We start from the raw sequence: 20345 nt of genomic DNA, 5'->3' as shown, positions 1-20345 counted from the left end.
AAAGTTAGGCTGCCAGAAGCAAAGCTGTGAGGGCAGGTCATGAGTCATTCTTGATTAGCTCAGGTGACTGAATGCTTGCCTGTGAAGTCCAAATGTCCCAGGTTTGAGTCTTGGTCTGGCACACGGCTTTACTCTGCCAGGAAGTTTCAAACCAGAGACGGATGTTTGGGTCACAAGTATTGTAACATTCACTACCGTTCACAAAAATATGACGGTCAAATCTGTAGTTAGTAGTCATAAGCAGACTGCCAAAGGTGTGCAGTATCATAATAAAATGCACAAACCTGATAGTCCAGAACAGCATATATGCGTCACCATAATGACTGAATCAGATAAACAAGAGACTGAATGCAGTAGAGACATAATTGATGTGAACTACATTAGTAATGTTAACGTAAGCCACAATGAACATGTGGTATATTCATGTGATTCATGGTGGTTGAACACTTGCGGGAATGTGCTGTTGTGGACAGAATCTCCATGTCAAGTAAATGCTGGGTACTCAAGCTGAGGTATCATCAATGGATCCAAAGAATTCTACATACCCCACCCCCTTCTTCCCAGATTTGTTGTAGTTTAAAAACACTCATTTTGTGCTACCTTTTGTGGGGAGGAAGAGAAATTAATGGCTCTGTCTCGACACCCACAGGAGTGTTATCATCTCCATCTGCTCTGTTATTGGAGCTACCAGTGGAACACTACTGCATACATGAACCTGATGCCAGTAGTAGTTGACAGGTTGACATATCAGTGATTTGTAAAATGCCTACAATGACACTAGTGACATAAAAGGAAACTACTGGCTGTGGAGATGTAGTTGGCTCTGGGGGTAATAGCTACAAGTGTCCTGAATGTCAACTGAATCAAAGCAGCAACTGTAAGTGTGGAATCTCTTGACTTACGCCCTTTGGGCTGGTAACCATATATGCTGTCCCAGATAGGGGCATGTGGCCTAAATCTACAACAGCAGTGTTCAGCAGGCTCCAACAGTGTGGAAACACAGAAGTGTGTGGTACTGTTGTCTATACAAGATGTCCACTAGACCATTTTTATCCATATTCATGGCTTTGCATGTAGTGCTTTGTTAGTGCCCCTTTTTGCAACATGTTTCCCCTAAAGCTGTGTAGCTTGTGCCCCACTTCACTGTGTGATTGCGAGTGAAATGGGTCTAGTAACAAATACTGAATGCCGTTTTTCCATGGAAATAAGAAATATATTGGCCTGTACATGAGGGACTGCCATAAAAGAAAAATACTACTGGGTAAGCCTCCAATCACAAAAATCTTTGTTAGGATGTGTGGCCTCAGTTTTTGTGAGCATCCTATATTTGAGGTAAAGAAATTTTAAACATGCATTGACCACAATGAGCCAGTCAAATTAAGGAAGAATACCTTCCGTGTTAAGATACAGTTATTGCCATAACTAATGATGGTGAGTAAGACAGCAGAGAAACAACTTGCTGCTGATTGCAGTACTGACAAAAAGATCAGGTGTTACAGTTCCAACTATTCCTAGTCAATATTTGTGGCAGTGAGCATGGTGATTCATCAGCATAACACCCCGATGACTGATGTGCAGTAACACTAATATGTGGGTATAAAATTGGTGGAAGAATGATGACACAATGCCCTGTGTGGTATGTTCTAAGGTGCAGTATCATATGCCATTTCCCCAATCTGATGGTGCAGACTGTTAGTAGTGTGAAGTGCCAGATCAACATTGGTTGGCATGTCACCTGTTCCATCGTATTAAATGAAATGTGCCATGAGCTAAAGAAAGGCATATTGAATCATAATATTAGACACTTAAATTGCAGTTAGTGGTAATGCTTCAACCATTTGTGCCATTCATCACTTAGGTGGAAGCATATAACTTCACAAGAGTCAGAAACAAGTCTGGACAGACAGGAAGTTTTGAAAGGAATTTACTTTTGTGTGTTGGCTTTTTGCCATATACAGTATTAGATAATTCTATAAATTGAGAAAGAGGTGCATTATTCTAAGTATTGTGCAATCTTTTCTGGCAGTTGTGTGATTACACTGAACAAATGTATTAATACATTACAATGCCTCACCCGGAGAGACTTGGTGCCATAGAGATATAAATGAAATCTATGAATAGTTATAGCTAATAACTGTACTTCTTTTTCAATCTGGAAATAATTTTATTAATTTATAGGCTATTAGATACACTGAATTACCTTTTAGTTCTAAAGATTGGCCCATTTGCTGTGCAGAAGTGAATCTGTTGCAAAAATAAGCATCTTCCCAGGGATTTACGTGGTAAGATGTTGTGAGAGTTTAATTGCTTCTTTCATCTGTTGGAAAATTTGGTCACATTCAGAGGATCGAAAATATGTTTCCCCTTTCTTGTAGCTGATACTGTAGGTGAGCTGGACTGATGTTGACTTGACTCGCAACAATTACAACCCTTTTAAGATGGAAGGCCAAGACGACTTGCGTATCAGCTCTACATGTTGCTGTGAGAGTGTTCTGCTCTATTTGCTTAACATGCTAAGTGCATATCAGTCATTAGTGACGGGCATTAATCTTTTTGTTCAGGTCATGGCAGTCACCAGTGACTGACAGTGTAAAATATGATATAAAACTAAAAAAAATTACACTGTTTTAAGGAATTATTTAAATAAAAATTAAGTAAAACTTGAATAAATTTTATTACAGGATTGTATCATTAATGCATGTAAATACTTAATAATCAAAAACTTTTAGTGGAATTTATTGAAGCACAGTAAATGTACAGGGTGATTATAATTAAAGTTAAACACAGACCGCTGTAGAAATAATACCACTGGTGAGAATGACATCAAATTGCAACAGGATATTATCGGAGAAGGGGGAAAATGTATGGCAGAAGAAAAATAAATAGTTACAAAATGTAGCAATAGACGGTGCTGTAAGCATCATAATTTAATAGTGGTAGTCTGCAAATGACAAATCATATAACAATACCTAAGGAGTATGTTTGACATTAAACAAATAGTACTACTCAGTGTGCATGGGAGTACAGTTGTGATACTGTTAGTTATGTAAGCCCACCCACCGCAGAAAGTTCGTATCACAACGGACGGGGAAAATCAGTTTTTAATTGTCCTGAGGCCAAAAACCACATAAAAAGCATCAATTAAAATAAATTTGGATTATTAATTTCCACGTGACTGGTGCAAAACATGTTAAATATGCTGTCCACCATTTTCTGCAACAAGTTGAAATGAGAAACAGCATGTTCCACAACTGATCAAAGTGTTTCTGGGGTCATGCTCAGAATGTGTTGCTCAATGTGTGCGTTCAGTGCAGATATGTTTGCAATCAGAACACTGAACACAACATCTTTCAGATAGCCACACAGCCAGAAGTCACATGGATTTAAGACCAGGTGATTGGGACAGCCAGGCTGTTAGGAAATGGCGACTGATAATTCTAGCATTTCCGAAATGGCGCTTCAGCAGCTGCTTAACTGGATTTGCAATGTGCGGAGGTGTGCCATCTTGCATAAAAATGATCCAATCCATGCTGTTGGAGAATTGGAATGATGTGATCATGCAAAAGACACTCGTAGTGCTTACCAGTGGCTGTACAGGTAACAGGATCGGAAGCAACCGTCTCTCCGGAAAAATATGGCCATATGATAACTGATGCCATAAACCCACACCACTCGGTGACCTTTTCAGGATGAAGTGGTCCTGGTTGATCTGCATGTGGATTTTCCGTTGCCCATTTTCGACAATTCTGTGCACTGACATATCCTGTCAGATGGAAGTGGGCTTTGTCTGTCTACAGAATCTTCCACGGCCAGTTATTGCCCACTTCCATGCGAACAAGAAATTCTAAAGCATAGGTCTCTCCTGCTGGCCGGTCAACAGGAAGCAACTTGTGCACATGGGTAATTTTGAATGGATAGCAAAGAAGGATGTTTAGTAGGATTTTACGCACCGTGCTCACACACATGTCCAATGTTCGGGCAATTCTCCTTGCACTACACGTTTGCACGCCACCATTCGTCTCTTCCTGCATTTCTGTGGCCACTGCTTCCACTGACGTCAAATCAGTTCATTTCCTTCCTCTACCAGGTTGCATTGTTTTTGACTACTTGCCTCAAATTGCCCTGTCAGTTTGAATGTAATGTCCCCAGTAAAATAATATTTTATCACTAAATTTATTCGCTAATTCTAAACTTTTATACTGTCTAGAAGTGGCTGTACTTTGGACAAATGATTGAAACCATTACTATCTCTGTTGTCTGCAAAATGTATCATTCTCAATATTTCAAATTTACTTCTGAATATGATTTCCTTCAGAAATGTTTGCATATGTGCAGCATCATGGGACTAATATGAGTCTAAGAATGGTAGTCTAACCAACCTCATCCCTAGAATTAGTCCAAAAATCATTTTATTTCACTTTTGTTTGTCACTGTCCATTTGTCCAAGTGCCTCCTTTGGTTGATTACATCTTGAATCATGCCATTTGTAAACTTTCTCCTCCTCTTCTTCCTCTGATGACGAGAACACAGCTTTCTACCCCATTTTTAGCACTAAAGATTTCACTGTTACTTTCACACTCTTAGACCGACATCTTCATGTTCAAGGCTGAAGATAGATGTTGGTTTGCCCTGGACCAAGAACCACAGAGAACTGAATGAACATACGTGTCAAATGGTTCTACAATGTTTGTTTTGCTTTGTGATAACCTAAACAGATACCTGACAGCAAGCTGATTTTTGACAAAATCTTAAATAGTGACCCGGATGATAAGCAAGACAAAACAGACTTCAAGTTTAGCATGTTGAATGAATACCCATAAATCTTTAATTGTAGCTGTGGTAAAAAAAAAAGCATTGGACATACTACATATGTTTGCAAATATGCATTGAGCAAATGTCAATGTTAGAAGTGCATTTGTCATAACCATAGCAAGTAGCAATGCCTTGCCACTGCACATCTAAGCAGCAGGTGTGGCCTGACGGGGATTTCCTTATAACATCATGTAGCAGTCAACATGTTAAGATAAACTCTAAATATTACATGCTAGACTGAAGAACCCCTTTGTTGTAGATTATTATTCAGGCCAGCTGTTTGTAGTGCGCTAAATAAAACCAGCATGTTTAACAAGTGTCCTTGGCATGAAGTTACCATTCTGTCTACCAAGTAATTTTGCAGAATGGTATGGAATAAACTAGCTGTTAAGGAAAATGTGGAAAGTTGCTGAGTCACTATCTGCAAAAACATGTAAATGCTTACACACTTTGAGTGGCACCACTTTGTTGCTGAATAACAGTTAATAATATTTTAAACAAACATCTGACAAGTCTGTGAAAAGTACTCACCCCATATCAGTGAAGTAAATGAAATGAATTTTACATGTGAGCTGTAGAATGTGAAAAGATTGCTAAATGAGAATTACTTGATGCTTTAGACTCGCAACGTGTCTTAATTTACTGTTACCTTTGTGAATGACCATTAAAGGCATGGTAAAAGTTCTGGCTGTGATTATATGACACAAAGGTTTGGTCATTACCTCATCCCTTAGACATTGAGACATGTGATGAATCTGAAAAAATTGCAAAGTCACGTAGCAAAACAGAAATATGGCCTTCAGACAAAAAATCCAAATAAAATTGGGGAATAAATCACTTTGAATATTCCCAACCAATATCTTTCAAAGTTTCAAGCCATACATCATTTTATATCAGATGTTCATTTTTCTGAATTAAGAACCCAAATGCAGAAAGAAGTAGCAGAAAACTGCTGACTGTGACGTAGTGTCAATGTGTTGTATTCGTTCATTCATTGTTTTTACACCTAACATTTATAACCAATCTGCTTCCTGCCACCCATTCAGCAAGGACCAGAAGGGTTACCAGCCATGAGAGTACAGCCAGGCTCATCCGGTTGGTGAATGTGATCCTATATGTATTTGCAGATTTTGAAGTTGTCTCCTCCAAACACATCTGCATATGGTCTTTGGAAGTGTACACTAGCTGCTCTACTTCACTGTTTAATTGTGGCTGAAATGGTACGGACCATATTTTTTTTTATTCAATTTCAGCCATGGAAGTTTTTACAGCATGCCAAAATGAACTGTAAGAAGTTCTCAGTAATGATCACTTGTTGTAGTTCAACTGTCAGTTCGTAAGTGGTTGCGGTCCTCGGACTGCCTGGAGATGCCACAGTCACAACCTTTGTGGGACAGCTGCCTGTTGCTCTGTGTACTGGGTACACAAGTGAATTATTACATGGTGGTAGTCTGTCAGTAACAAACAGTGACATTCTGTGTACCTTCATGAGCCTGCAATTAAGTAAGAAGGAAAAAAAAAAATGACGAAACCTTTCTGATTGACAGAAGTTTAGGCCAAACATTTTGCATGTAGTGCATTACTTGTTGAAGAATATCATTTTCCAATGTGGCCCTAACTACATTTTAAAATGCAATTTGAAGATTCGCTAAGCTTTCTTGTATTTCCATATCTGTTTGAAAATATGCTACTTCTGTCATACCAAAATCTGGGTTTGGATCTGGGTCCATGGGAAGTAGTGGCAGCGGTGGAAGTGTGTCCATGCGTTATACTGCTTATTTGTAATTATCTCATAGTGGTATGCACTTCAGAAGAGGGCCCCAACTTTGTGTGCTTTGCATTGTTTATTCTAAAAGCCATGGGTGCAGGCCAATAATAGCTTAAGGTCAGTGATCAATTGAAATTTGTTACTTCGTTAAAATTTTGTGAATAGTTTTGTCGTGTAGATGTTAAAGTTTTGGTGGCAAATGTGATCAGATGCTCTGGCATGTGGACATTTTAGTGTGCTGATATGGCTCACATATTGTACTCAAAGGTATCAGTTGCGAAAACGAGTTGTTTCCCAGGAATAAAAGTTGTCAGACATGACAACAACCTAAATTTAATCTTAAGTGCCTCAGATTCTTTGTCATATTCTGCTGTCCATTTAGAAAGAACATCTTTCTTCACACCCTACTTAATGACTGTTTTTATTCTGCTATGGGTGAGATGAGCCTTCCCTAGTAATTGATTTTCCCCAAAAATAATTGAAGTAGTGCAATGTTTTGTACCTTTGTTGGCTTAACAACAAAAATATGCTATTTAGTTAGTTTAATAATATTTTTATACGTGTGACTTAAGTATTCAACATGAATTTCTGCAAGCTACATATTACACCCTCTTGCTTCAACTTAATAAATAGCATCCTAGAATCTGTGATTTGTTCTTGGGTAATTAGTGCAGGATAGAATGGTTTGTGTAAGCTTTTATGAATATCTTTAGATCACCATCAGTGCACTGGCTACACCAAAAGGGAAGTGCTTGTAGTGATATAGACAGTGGTGTGGACAGTATAGTATGTTTCTTATCAGTATCTTTGTGAGGCTTCATATAGTGGCAGCTTCAAATATATTTTGTCTAAATCTATACTGGAGAAACTCTTTATCTCCAGCTAATCTTGCTAGTAGTTCTCGATGAAGACCAGCATGGATTCCATTCAGGGACAATTGTCAAGATCTAAACCTCGAAAGTAAACATATGGTTATTTCTCAATTGTGTCGCATAAATTCTAAAATAGAGCAGAAAAATTGTGTTTTGTTTTATTACAGGAAATGTAATTATTCTAGTATTAGAAATAGTATATTGCCATGGAAAATGTCTAGTCTCACTTTCATATGGATTACTGATTATAGCAGATAGTTGTTTGAACACTGCAGTGGCTTACTGAACAAGTTGATCTAATCATAGGTACCACATTATTAATAAAGAAACAATGTTCATTTAGGCCTGTTAGTTCTTCATGCCTTCAGCAGTTGCTGTACAAGAGTACTGCTGACATCCTGTTTTTCAACACTGTCATCAATTTTTTTCCACGGAGTGATGTAAATTGTAAGAGGTTAGTATACTTGCGAGCACTTGTGTGGAGAATGGGGTCCTGCAGGGCTCTGTATTGAGTGTCTCCCTATTTTTAGTGGCCATTACTGCTCTAGCAGCAGTTGTCGGGCCATCCGTCTCAACTTCTCTGTATGCAGACGACTTCTGCATTTCGTACTCCTCCACCAGTACCGGTGTTGCTGAGCAGCGTCTACAGGGAGCCATCCACAAGGCACAGTCATGGGGCTATAGCTCACAGTTTCCAGTTTTTGGCCACAAAGTCATGTGTTATGCACTTCCATCAGAATCATACCATCCATCCAGAACCAGAACTTTGCCTTAATGATGATCCACTCACTGTAGTGGAGACACATTGATTCTCACGACTGGTTTTTGATGCCCAACTGACTTGGCTTCCTCACCTTCTTCAGCTTAAGCCAAAGTGCTGGCAGCACCTCAATGTCCTCCACTGCCTGAGCAATACTAATCGGGGTGCAGATCGCTGTACACTGCTGCAGCTCTACAGAGTCTTTCTTCAATCCCACCTTGACTGTGGGAGTCAGATTTATGGTTCGGCGGTGTCTTCAGCATTGCATTTGCTCAACCCAGTGCACCATTGTGGTGTTCACCTTGCAACAGGAGCTTTTAGGACAAGTCTGGTGACCAGCCTCCTTGTGGAGGCCAGAGTCCCTCCATTGCAGGTTAGGCATGCTCAACTGTTGGCCAGTTACTTTGCACACATTCATAGTTCTCCTGCGCATCTGATTCACCATCTCCTTTTCCCACCCACACTGGTTCATCTCCCACATTTGTGGCCCAGGACAGGGCTTCCTATTGCAGTTCATGTTAGATCCCGTCTTTCTGAACTAGAGTCCTTGCCTTTACCACCTATACTTGAGGTCCATTCACGTACACCTCCATGGTGTACACCTTGGCCACAGCTTTGCCTGGACCTTCCAGATGGCCCTAAGTACCTGGTTAACCCCGCGGCTCTCCACTGCCAGTTCCTCTCGATGCTTGGCATGTACCGAGGCCCCGAAGTGGTTTACACTTACGGCTCTATGGCTGATGCACAAGTCAGCTTCACGTATGTCCATGGAGGACATACTGAACAGCATTCCTCGCCCGACTGCTGCAGTGTTTTCACTGCCAAGCTAGTGTCTATATCTCGTGTTCTTGAGCACATTGTTCGTGCCCTGGGGAGTTGTTTCTTCTGTGTACTGACTCCTTGAGCAGCCTACAAGCTATCGACCAATGCTACCCTTTTCATCCTTTGGTAGCGACCATCCAGGTGTCCATCTATGCCCTGGAATGGTCCAGTCATTCAGTGGTGTTTGTCTGGACCTCAGGTCACGTTGGAATCCCAGGCAATTAACTTGCTGACAGGCTGGCCAAATGGGCTACATGGAAACCGCTTACGGGGATCAGCTTCTCTGCAACTGACCTGCGTTCAGTACTATGCCACAAGGTTTTGCGGCCTTGGGAGACGAAATGGCATAACCTCAGCACGCACAACAAACTGTGTGCCATTAAGGGGACTATGAATGTGTGGCAGTCCTCCATGCAGGCCTCTCACAGGGACTCTGTGGTTCTCTGCCAGCTCCACATTGGCCACGCTTGGGTGACGCACTGATACCTCCTGTGCCGTGATGACCCACCTCAGTGTTGGTGCAGCGCCGGGCTGACAGTGGCCCATACCTCGGTGAGCTGTCCTTCTTTGGCTGCCCTGCTTTGGATTCTTCAGTTACCGGAGTTGTTGCCATTAATTTTAGCTGATAACGCCTCATTGGCTAATTTAGTTTTACGTTTCATACGCGACGGTGGGTTTTATTATTCTATATAAGTTTCAGCGCATGTCCTTTATCCCTTTGTGTTCTCCACTCTAATGCTTATAGGGTGGATGTTTTGATGTGTTGCAGAGTGGCTAGCTTTTCCTTTTTAGTCTTGTGGTCAGCCAGCCATTGTCATCTGCTATCTTGTTTTTGCCCCTTCCACCTGTTTCTTGCTTCTCTGTGTGGTTTTCTTTTCCTTTTTTGTCCATAGTAGTGTTGGTTGTCCTCCTGTCATTCTTCTGGTTCTTCCTTTCTTCTTTTATTGTGTTGTACGTCTCCTTTCTTTTCTTCTTTCCCTTGTGTAATTATTTTACCGGGAACAGGGGACCGATGGCCTCGCAGTTTGGTCCCTTCCCCTCCCTCTTTCAAACAAAACCAACCAACCAACCATCCTGTAGAAATATCTTGTGTTGTAGATATGGAAGTTGTCCTCTATGGAGTCCAACTGTTCTTTCATGAATTTTCTCTTGGCTTGTCTGATAATTTTTGTTATTGTTTTTCGTGTTTTGTTTAGAGCCTGTAAATTTTCTGGGGATTTTTTGCTGTTGTATTTCTGGTATGTAACTTTCATAGTGATGATGCATTCTTGCAGTCGGTGTCCCACCAAGGGTTCTTCTTTGGAGGAATGAGGGCTTGTGCTTTTCCTTTGATTTTTTCTGTGGGAATTTTGCCAGTCATTCATGTGTTCTTTTCTTCTGCAATCTTATTTGTGACAAATTTTGGTAAGGGGGTTTTCTGAAAGTTCTCTTTGGGGTGAATTTGACTTTTACACATGTTAGGTAATGATCAGAGTCAATGTTGGCTCCCCTGTGTACCTGCACGTTGTGGATCTCTTTCTGTACTGGGTACGAGATTGCCACATGGCCAATTTGGAAGTCACCTAACTGGTGGACTGGTGAGTGCCAGGTTTTCTGTTTTATGGGATCTTTTCAGAGGGATGTCAACATGAGCTTGAGGTTGTTCTGTTGGCAGAGTTCTATGAGCCATGTGCCATTTTTGTTAGTAAATTTATGCAATGGATAATGTCCGACTGTTTCCCTATGTTGTTTTTCTCTGCCGATCTGTGCATTAAAGTTGCCCAGGTGGAGTTTGACATCACCTCTGGGGACTTTGGACATCACTTTCTTGAGGGTTGACCAGAATTTTTCTGCAGACTGTGGGTCTTTCTCATTACTCTGGTTGGTGAGGCGTGTGCTTTGATCAGTGTGTACTTTTTGTTGACACGCTGAACCCGCATAGTCATCAGTCGGTTGTTAATAGGTGTAATTTCTTTTATGGATTTGACTATGGTCTTTTGAACCATGAAGGCCATCCCCAGTAGTGGAACACCTTTGGGAACGCACCTGTCAGTTTTGCTTTTGAAGCTGCGATATTTGCCGTAGTCCATGGTGTCTTCACCTGTGATGATGATAACATTATTATTATTTCTTTCTTGTCTCAGATGTTATGTCTGGTTAAAAATGGAAGGTGACGTGGACCTTGATCAAGCATGACTTCCTTTTAATTGTACGGTATATGTTACATTGCATTTAGGAACTTTCGGGTAATTGAACAAGTGTCAATAATTACAGATTTCTGTAGTTGTATATATAAGTTTGGATGTAGCTGTATTGCATTGATGTGCTGGTGGATATTGTGTGGTATGACTCCTGTAGTTGATAGTATAATTGGTATAATGTCAACTTTATCCTGATGCCACATGTCCTTGACTTCCTCAGCCAGTTGGATGTATTTTTCAATTTTTTCTCCTGTTTTCTTTTGTATATTTGTTGTATTGGGTATGGATATTTTGATTAGTTGTTAATTTCTTCTTTTTATTGGTGAGTATGATGTCAGGTTTGTTATGTGGTGTTGTTTTTATCTGTTATAATGGTTCTGTTCCAGTATATTTTGTATTCATCGTTCTCCAGTACATTTTGTGGTGCATACTTGTATGTGGGAACATGTTGTTTCATAAGTTTATGTTGTAAGGCAAGCTGTTGATGTATTATTTTTGCGACATTGTCATGTCTTCTGGGGTATTCTGTATTTGCTAGTATTGTACATCCGCTTGTGATGTGATCTACTGTTTCTATTTGTTGTTTGCAAAGTCTGCATTTATCTGTTGTGGTATTGGGATCTTTAATAATATGCTTGCTGTAATATCTGGTGTTTATTGTTTGATCCTGTATTGCAATCATGAATCCTTCCGTCTCACTGTATATATTGCCTTTTCTTAGCCATGTGTTGGATGCGTCTTGATCGATGTGTGGCTGTGTTAGATGATACGGGTGCTTGCCATGTAGTGTTTTCTTTTTCCAATTTACTTTCTTCGTATCTGTTGATGTTATGTGATCTAAAGGGTTGTAGAAGTGGTTATGAAATTGCAGTGGTGTAGCTGATGTATTTATATGAGTGATTGCTTTGTGTATTTTGCTAGTTTCTGCTCGTTCTAGAAAGAATTTTCTTAAATTGTCTACCTGTCCATAATGTTGGTTTTTTATGTCGATAAATCCCTTTCCTCCTTCCTTTCTGCTTAATGTGAATCTTTCAGTTGCTGAATGTATGTGATGTATTCTATATTTGTGGCATTGTGATCGTGTAGGTGTATTGAGTGCTTCTAGGTCTGTGTTACTCCATTTCACTACTCCAAATGAGTAGGTCAATATTGGTATTGCATAAGTATTTATAGCTTTTGTCTTGTTTCTTGGTGTCAATTCTGTTTGCAGTATTTTTGTTAGTATTTGTCTATATTTTTCTTTTAGTTCTTCTTTAATATTTGTATTATCTATTCCTATTTTTTGTCTGTATCCTAGATATTTATAGGCATCTGTTTTTTCCATTGCTTCTAAGCAGTTGCTGTGGTTATCCAATATGTAATCTTCTTGTTTAGTGTGTTTTCCCTTGACAATGCTATTTTTCTTACATTTGTCTGTTCCAAAAGCCATATTTATATCATTGCTGAATACTTCTGTTATCTTTAGTAATTGGTTGAGTTGTTGATTGGTTGCTGCCAGTAGTTTTAGATCATCCATACATAGCAAATGTGTGATTTTGTGTGGGTATGTTCCAGTAATATTGTATCCATAATTTGTATTATTTAGCATGTTGGATAGTGGGTTCAGAGCAAGGCAGAACCAGAAAGGACTTAATGAGTCTCCTTGGTATATTCCACGCTTAATCTGTATTGGCTGTGATGTGATGTTATTTGAATTTGTTTGGATATTAAGTGTGGTTTTTCAATTTTTCATTACTATGTTTAGGAACTGTATCAATTTAGGATCTACTTTGTATATTTCCAATATTTGTAGTAACCATGAGTGGGGTACACTATCAAAAGCTTTTCGGTAATCAATGTATGCATAGTGTAGCGACCTTTGTTTAGATTTAGCTTGATATGTCACCTCTGCATCTATTATCAGTTACTCTTTACATCCTCGTGCTCCTTTGCAACAGCCTTTTTATTCTTCATTTATAATTTTGTTCTGTGTTATATGTGTCATTAATTTCTACGTAATGACTGAAGTTAATATTTTGTATATTGTTGGTAGGCATGTTATGGGGCGATATTTTTCTGGGTTTGCTGTGTCTGCTTGGTCTTTAGGTTTCAGATAAGTTATTCCATGTGTAAGTGTATCAGGGAATGTGTATGGGTCTGCAATGTAACTGTTAAATAATTTAATATAATAGAGGGAAACATTCCACGTGGGACAAATATATCTAAAAACAAAGATGATGTGACTTACCAAACGAAAGCGCTGGCATGTCAATAGACACACAAACAAACACAAATATACACACAAAATTCTAGCTTTCGCAACAAACGGTTGCTTTGTCAGGAAAGAGGGAAGGAGAGGGAAAGACGAAAGGATGTGGGTTTTAAAGGAGAGGGTAAGGAGTCATTCCAATCCCGGGAGCGGAAAGACTTACCTTAGGGGGGAAAAAAGGACCGGTATACACTAGCGCGCGCACACACACACATATCCAGCCACACATATACAGACCTATGTATATGTGCGGATGGATATGTGTGTGTATGCTAGTGTATACCCGTCCTTTTTTCCCCCCCTAAGGTAAGTCTTTCCGCTCCCGGGATTGGAATGACTCCTTACCCTCTCCTTTAAAACCCACATCCTTTCATCTTTCCCTCTCCTTCCCCCTTTCCTGACGAAGCAACCGTTGGTTACGAAAGCTAGAATTTTGTGTACGAAAGCTAGAATTTTGTGTGTATATTTGTGTTTGTTTGTGTGTCTATCGACGTGCCAGTGCTTTCGTTTGGCAAGTCACATCATCTTTGTTTTTAGATATGTTAAATAATTTAGTTAGATGTGAATGTGTTGAGGTGAATTTCTTTAGCCAGAAATTTGCTATTTTATCTTTTCCAGGGGCTTTCCAATTGTGAGTAGAATTAATTGCTTGGGTGACTTCATGTTGCATTATTATTATTATTATTATTATTATTATTATTATTATTATTATTTAAAAAAATATTTTTATGTGTTGGTGATAAGTTAGTAAGAAATTTTGTTCATTGCATACAAAACTTGAATTATGTGGTGTCCAATATTATTGTAAAATATGATCTATGGACCAAGAAACTAAACTAAAAAGAAGTCACACTGCGTTGTAAAGTGCTTAAGTGAGAGTGATGTTTACACAGTGTTTGGTGTAATGGTGTTCATCTTTATTACTGGAACAGTTTGAATCTATTTTATTAGGGCAACACATTGAGAGTGGAGAATGAGATTTGTAAAACAATAGAGCACAGACAAATTTATCACTTTTCCGGTCACAATGTCACATCTCTCATTTGCTGCATTTTTCATGATAGTTTCATTGCCTGGTGATGCAGATCTCAACAACCGTTTCCTTAGATTATTTTAAACTGGTATGAAAGTACTCCCAACGTTAATTTACAGGCTGTGGTCATCTGGTAGGTTCCAAATCATTCTCTCAGCCACTAGCCCTTCAAACATTCAGAATGCAGTGCCGAGCATGTGTGCTGCTGTTTTGTATTTCTAATAATATCCAGATTTAGGTTTTCTGTGGCTTCCCTAAATAACTTGAAGCAAATTCCAGAATGGGTCATCTGAAAATGACGCAGATGATGTCCTTCCCCAACCTTTCCCCATCTGAGGTTCTCCATCCCTAATGACCTCATTATCATTGAGATGTTAAATCCTTATCTTCCTTTATTGTTATATCATGTTGTAAATATCCTGCAAGGTTCATGCAGTTAAAGTTCAACTTTTTTCTTAATTGGTAAGTTGTCATCTTCAGACCAGTCTCTTCGCATAATCGGATACAAATTGACATAAATTCTCTTCTTGTGCATAATTCCACAGTAAATAATTGAGATCCCAAGTACTGTGGAGCATAGTCCATGTAGTCAACATTTAACTTCAGTCGCAGATTTTTATAAACATGTCTCTTTGTTGTATGTTGGACATCAGAACTGCTGCAGTTCACGCATATCTGTGAATTGCATTTAGTGTTCATATTGTCTTTAAATACCCCAGCCAAGTGTGTACCTGATGATGAGGGCAGCACTGTGCTCTACTGTATTGCGAAGGAAAGTAAATGAAACTATTAATCTGCTAAGGACAAAGTGCACTGCAAATAATGTATGAATGGAAAATATACAGAACAATAGGGAACATCATTCATCTAGACATGGTGTATCTAAAGACTTTCCAAAATGCGTGGTTTTTGTTTTCCTTCATGAACACTTCACCTGGCCAAGCTACAGGTTGAGTAGCAACATACCAATTGGATGTATGTACTACTAAAAGTCAGTGACAGTTCTGTCAGGGGTGACTGTATCAGCTTTTCTAATTTAGTTGTCATGAATGAATTACCTTACTATTTGAATAAAGATTAAATATAACACATCTGGGGAAAATAAAGAGTTCACATAAATTAACATTACATGGGACCCATGTTACAGACATTCATATACTGGAAATACACCAGCTTTATCAATCAGATTGGTATCAGGAATTTACATCTATTTATTAGGATGATTCAATAAATTAATGATCCCAAAAATATGCAGTAGAAATAAAACTAGATTGTTTGAGAGAATGTAATGTGTGTGTTCTACATTCTACAGAACATGCCAGCACTAAACTATATATACAAAGGATGCACTTATGTAATTCATTTAAATTATTCATTTTTACTTAGTATTTTCTCACAATTTAAAGCCCTGTTGACAGTTCTAAGTGTTGACAGAGCTTCCTGTTACTAGCTTGGTTTCAATTTTTTTCTTTCTGTTTTATGTCAATTACATTTACATGATGGTGATGAAGGAAATCCATCAGCAGGAAATCAACAGCGATATGTGTTCATCACAACATCGTTATTGTCATTATTATTATTATTATTATTAGTAGTAGTAGTAGTAGTAGTAGTAGTAGTAGTAGTGAAAGTTGACCTAACAGAACTGATATCTTCACCAATTTTTATGGACTCTTGCAACTGCTAATAAGGCAGTAAACACACATGTATAGAAAAAAAAATTAGAACATTAATTCTGCAGTTCTCTGAGTTAACATTATTTTGTTTAGGCCATGCTACATATGGAACGAACGAGATTAGAGAGAGAAGCAGAAATCATTCCAAGGCATAAAGATAAATTACCACAACCACAACAATGGGGAAACAAAGGACGCCTGTCATTACAGGACATATCTGCAGTGAGACACATGCCTCAAAAGAACATAACTCAGTTTACTCCCAGGAGCATGCTTCCAGAGCACTGCCAATCCATGCCGGATCTTCAACAAAAGCGACCAGAACAGGAATGGAAACAACAGAATCCACCAAAGGTGGTCTCCACCCATCATTCTCAACCTGCACAGCAAGACTGGCAGGAAAAAGAGAATTACAGCAGGTAATAAATCGTATGTATGTGGCTGCAGTCACTGATTCACAGGGTGACCATGTACATTAAATTTCCTATTATGAAATGAAGTACTAGACTCATTTAAATATTTTATATTCATAATTTGATGAGGTGAATGTCATAATTACAAATGTCTCTAAATGAAGCACATGAACTAAAATAATTAAAGATTGGCATGTAATAAATGAGGTTAAAATTGGTTACACATCAAGCTGAATTCATGACAGCCCAGTAAACTGAATCAAAATAATTGACACATTTATACTCAGTGTGATGACATATTAAAAATGTCCTGTGTTGTTTTAGGAAACGTTGTTTGAAATTGAACATGAAATTAATGGATCCAAGTTGTGTGAAGTTTGAAACTGATTTCTAATTCATAATGGTTTATCTTTCAAGGAGCAGCTGGACACCAGTCTTCAGTCCTGTCACACAACAGAAAGACTTCCAAAGTTCAGGAACCAACCATATCCAGGGACAACAAATGACACGACAGACTTTGCAAGCACTGAGTGCTGTGCCTCGCCCTCGGCTTATCCCGACTGACAACTGGATACAAGCAAAGAGGAAACCAGAAAGTAAACGTGGCACTTTCAACAGTCAACATTGGCTGATACAGGTAGGAGATTTCTTGTTGTTGTAACATGCATCTCTTGTGGCAGCTTATTATTTTTTATGGGGAAGAGGTGGTTTTCAATTTTTTATAACTTACACTGAACAGTGTATTGCATGCCAAACTGTTTATACCAGAGAATGTGTTTCTTTGGGTATTCTGTGGCTAACAGCAGTAAATGGTGTCGTAGATGTAGTGATACATGGAAATACAATCATAATAAATAAATAACAAATCGTTGAGTGAAAGGTATTGCTCATTATGTTAATTATGAGAATTAGAGGCACAAGGATTCATAACATGCTGGCAAGCATCATCACATTTTTGACAGTGATCGTAAACTAAATTATGGCTAATCCGTTTTTCCTGCTTTCCAGTGGAGTTACTACTCTACCTCTAGTAACATCAGAGTTAAATGTCTTGTTAACTCGAAGAACCTGATGTTGAGGTGCTTAACGTAGAAAGAATGTAACCTGGTTAAATGATTCCTGTATGAATTAATAAAATGTCTGAATTTACATTTTATGTGTCAAAATTATTCATTTTGTGAAACAATTCAGAAAGTCTTAGAAAAACTATGGATAACAGTGCAATGTAAGCCTTGCCTTAAAGCAAGAAATTGTATTGTGATGCTTTCACCTGATGCCCTGATGCACAGTGAGCTTGCTCTCTCTCTCTCTCTCTCTCTCTCTCTCTCTCTCTCTCTCTCTCTCTCTCTCTCTATGGTGTTGAATCATACTCACAACTGTCTGTTTTCTAATAGGAAGCAGAACAAAGGAGGATCACTGAACAACAACAGAGAAATGCGATGGCTTCCCAGAAAATGCCATCTCAGTTGTCTCAGCCCCTGCTCTGGATGCATCAGCAACCACAGCAGAAAAAACCTTTGCCTGATTCTGTTATAAACACTCTGACACAGAGGGTTCAGAACAAAGTAGACAGCAAGAAATATCCGAACAGAACACGGTAAGATTTGGTACAGTTCTAATATGTTCAGCCTACATTTTCTCTGTTTTATATATGCTATTGCATAAGAAAGACGTGAATCTTAAATTTTTATGTTTCTTTAAATAAATCCACATAAAGAGAGGATTCACACTAATTCGTTCTCTATGGTTAAATTTGTATTAGGTAAGATAATTAACACTTAAAGTGAAACTACTATATAAATACACCACTGCTATTCCACTGAAATAACTGTGTGTAATAGTTTTCCTTCTCCTTCATTGGTATAAATGTTTGCCACCCCATACCTCATGGTAGACATAAAACTACATAATAAATTGAGTAGATTTATTCATTGTTATTCCCAAATAGTACATGCTCACACATTTTTCATTGTTTTGCTGGAAAAACCCTTTTGTCACACAAAGGTTTAAGAAAAATGCTACAAGTTGTGCAACATTAAGTCTCCAGTGTTGTTTAAATTGCTTCATTGAAACAACACTTGTAAATGGCGGTGCAGTAAACTGTATGGAATATCTATGACAACAGGAAGCTGTTAGTTCTCCTTTTGTAGATGACTTAGTATACCACTGATGCAACTGAGGTGGTGGTGTTTGTTTGCCATCGAAACTAAGAGTACCAGATAATGGTATGTAGACAGAGCATGTAGAAATAATGTGCCAGGGGAGTAAATGTCATAGGGGAGTTAGTCTATGGCAAGAAATGGTGATGTATCACTTGATGGGATTATGAAGAAATGAACAAATAAATGGAAGTATATGATGTCACCCAGCTAAGCACTGAGGGAAGAGCTCTTAATTTATGATGAGAGTTGAAGAAATCAACCAGGATTAATAAGCAATGGTCTAGATACTCTTTGTGCAGCTGTTAATATCCATAAGGTGGTGATCCCCATCATGTATGAGCTACTCACACTGTAAGGAATCATTGTCCAAAGCCCCTTAGGAAAAATGACTTATTAGTTACAGAATACTAAATGACCATAATGAATCAAGGGCTCTTACAGCAAGAGATCAGCAAGTGAAGTGGTTATGTGAGTCCATTCTCAGAGGTAAAACTCAGAGATCTGTTGTGGGAATAGTTACACTGATCCTTAGCAATATTCACATCTCTCAGCAACCTCTTTGGGTCCTGGCAGGTTAGTGCAGTATAAAAGAATATTGGGAGTAGTAGACCGAGAGACCCCCAGTGATAGTTGTAGGTTGTGGGATATACCCAGCTGTTTCTGCATCTGCCTGCACTTTACTCCAGGAAGTTCAGGTAACTAAACAATAACATAGACCTCAGAAATAAAGCATAGCCTCCATTTTTCTAATTAGTGTTAATTAATTACAGAACATCAGTTTGCAAAGATAGATTATTGAAGTGAAAAGAGGAATTAGATAAGACATAATGGTACATTGCAAAGTCATCAGAAATATGTCAAAACGTGAAGATGAAATATAATTAAAATTAGGTTATCTTGATCAGTACAGAACAACAGAGCAGAAGTGAATTTAAATGTAGGCTTTGTTGTACAACAGAAAATTAAATGTTATTGCAGTACTTAAATTAAATCACACAGAACAGCAAGATGTATGTAAAAAAAATTGACAATAAACATGCCATGAAAATTTTTCAAACCCATGCTCTAATATGCTCACATTCTGAAGAAGAGATAGGAGACCTTAGAGTTACAGAAATTGGAAAAAATTAAGACAAATCCCATTACAAAATGATGTTAGTTTTAATTTGGAAGGAGGTCAAAAAGTACAGAACACTTCTTCTGCAGGGAAACTTCATATTTGCACCAGAAATGGCAGGTACCATTACTATATTTTGCAGAGAAGGAAAACATGTTTATCATGCACATGCTTGCAGATGAAAACAAATGGAAAAGTGATTTGACAAGAACCAGATGAAACTAAAAATAAAGTGAATTAAATGTTACCAGCAATGAAGAAATGGCACACAATAGGACAGTCCTCAACCATTTTAAAAAATAAGGTAATCATAGGCTGTTAAGATGAAGTGTAAAAATACGTTCAAAGCAAGAAAGAAACCAACCATTCTTCAGGAAGTTAGTCAGAAATGGAGGTAATAAGAATGTATTTAAGAACAGTTAGATATTCAGATAAAATTATATATGAAGTTCAACATCTCAAAAAACAAAGATTATACAAAT

General features: G+C 38.4%; 1 protein-coding gene across 4 annotated transcripts in view; it reads left to right on the top strand.

Moving 5' to 3' along the window:
• Window positions 1-20345, top strand: part of LOC124721418 — a 170827-nt gene that overhangs the window by 140113 nt on the left and 10369 nt on the right. For all 4 annotated transcript variants that reach the window (XM_047246389.1, XM_047246391.1, XM_047246390.1 and 1 more), the window contains exons 13-15: window positions 16265-16590; window positions 17002-17221; window positions 17979-18181. In XM_047246389.1, coding sequence (XP_047102345.1) covers window positions 16265-16590; window positions 17002-17221; window positions 17979-18181 — 749 coding nt within the window. The remainder of the gene's footprint in view (window positions 1-16264; window positions 16591-17001; window positions 17222-17978; window positions 18182-20345) is intronic.

Source organism: Schistocerca piceifrons, chromosome X (assembly GCF_021461385.2).
Source record: "Schistocerca piceifrons isolate TAMUIC-IGC-003096 chromosome X, iqSchPice1.1, whole genome shotgun sequence".
Taxonomy (NCBI): domain Eukaryota; kingdom Metazoa; phylum Arthropoda; class Insecta; order Orthoptera; family Acrididae; genus Schistocerca; species Schistocerca piceifrons.
The sequence above is the reverse complement of the archived record's forward strand: the minus strand, read 5'-3'. Positions and strand labels throughout refer to the sequence as shown.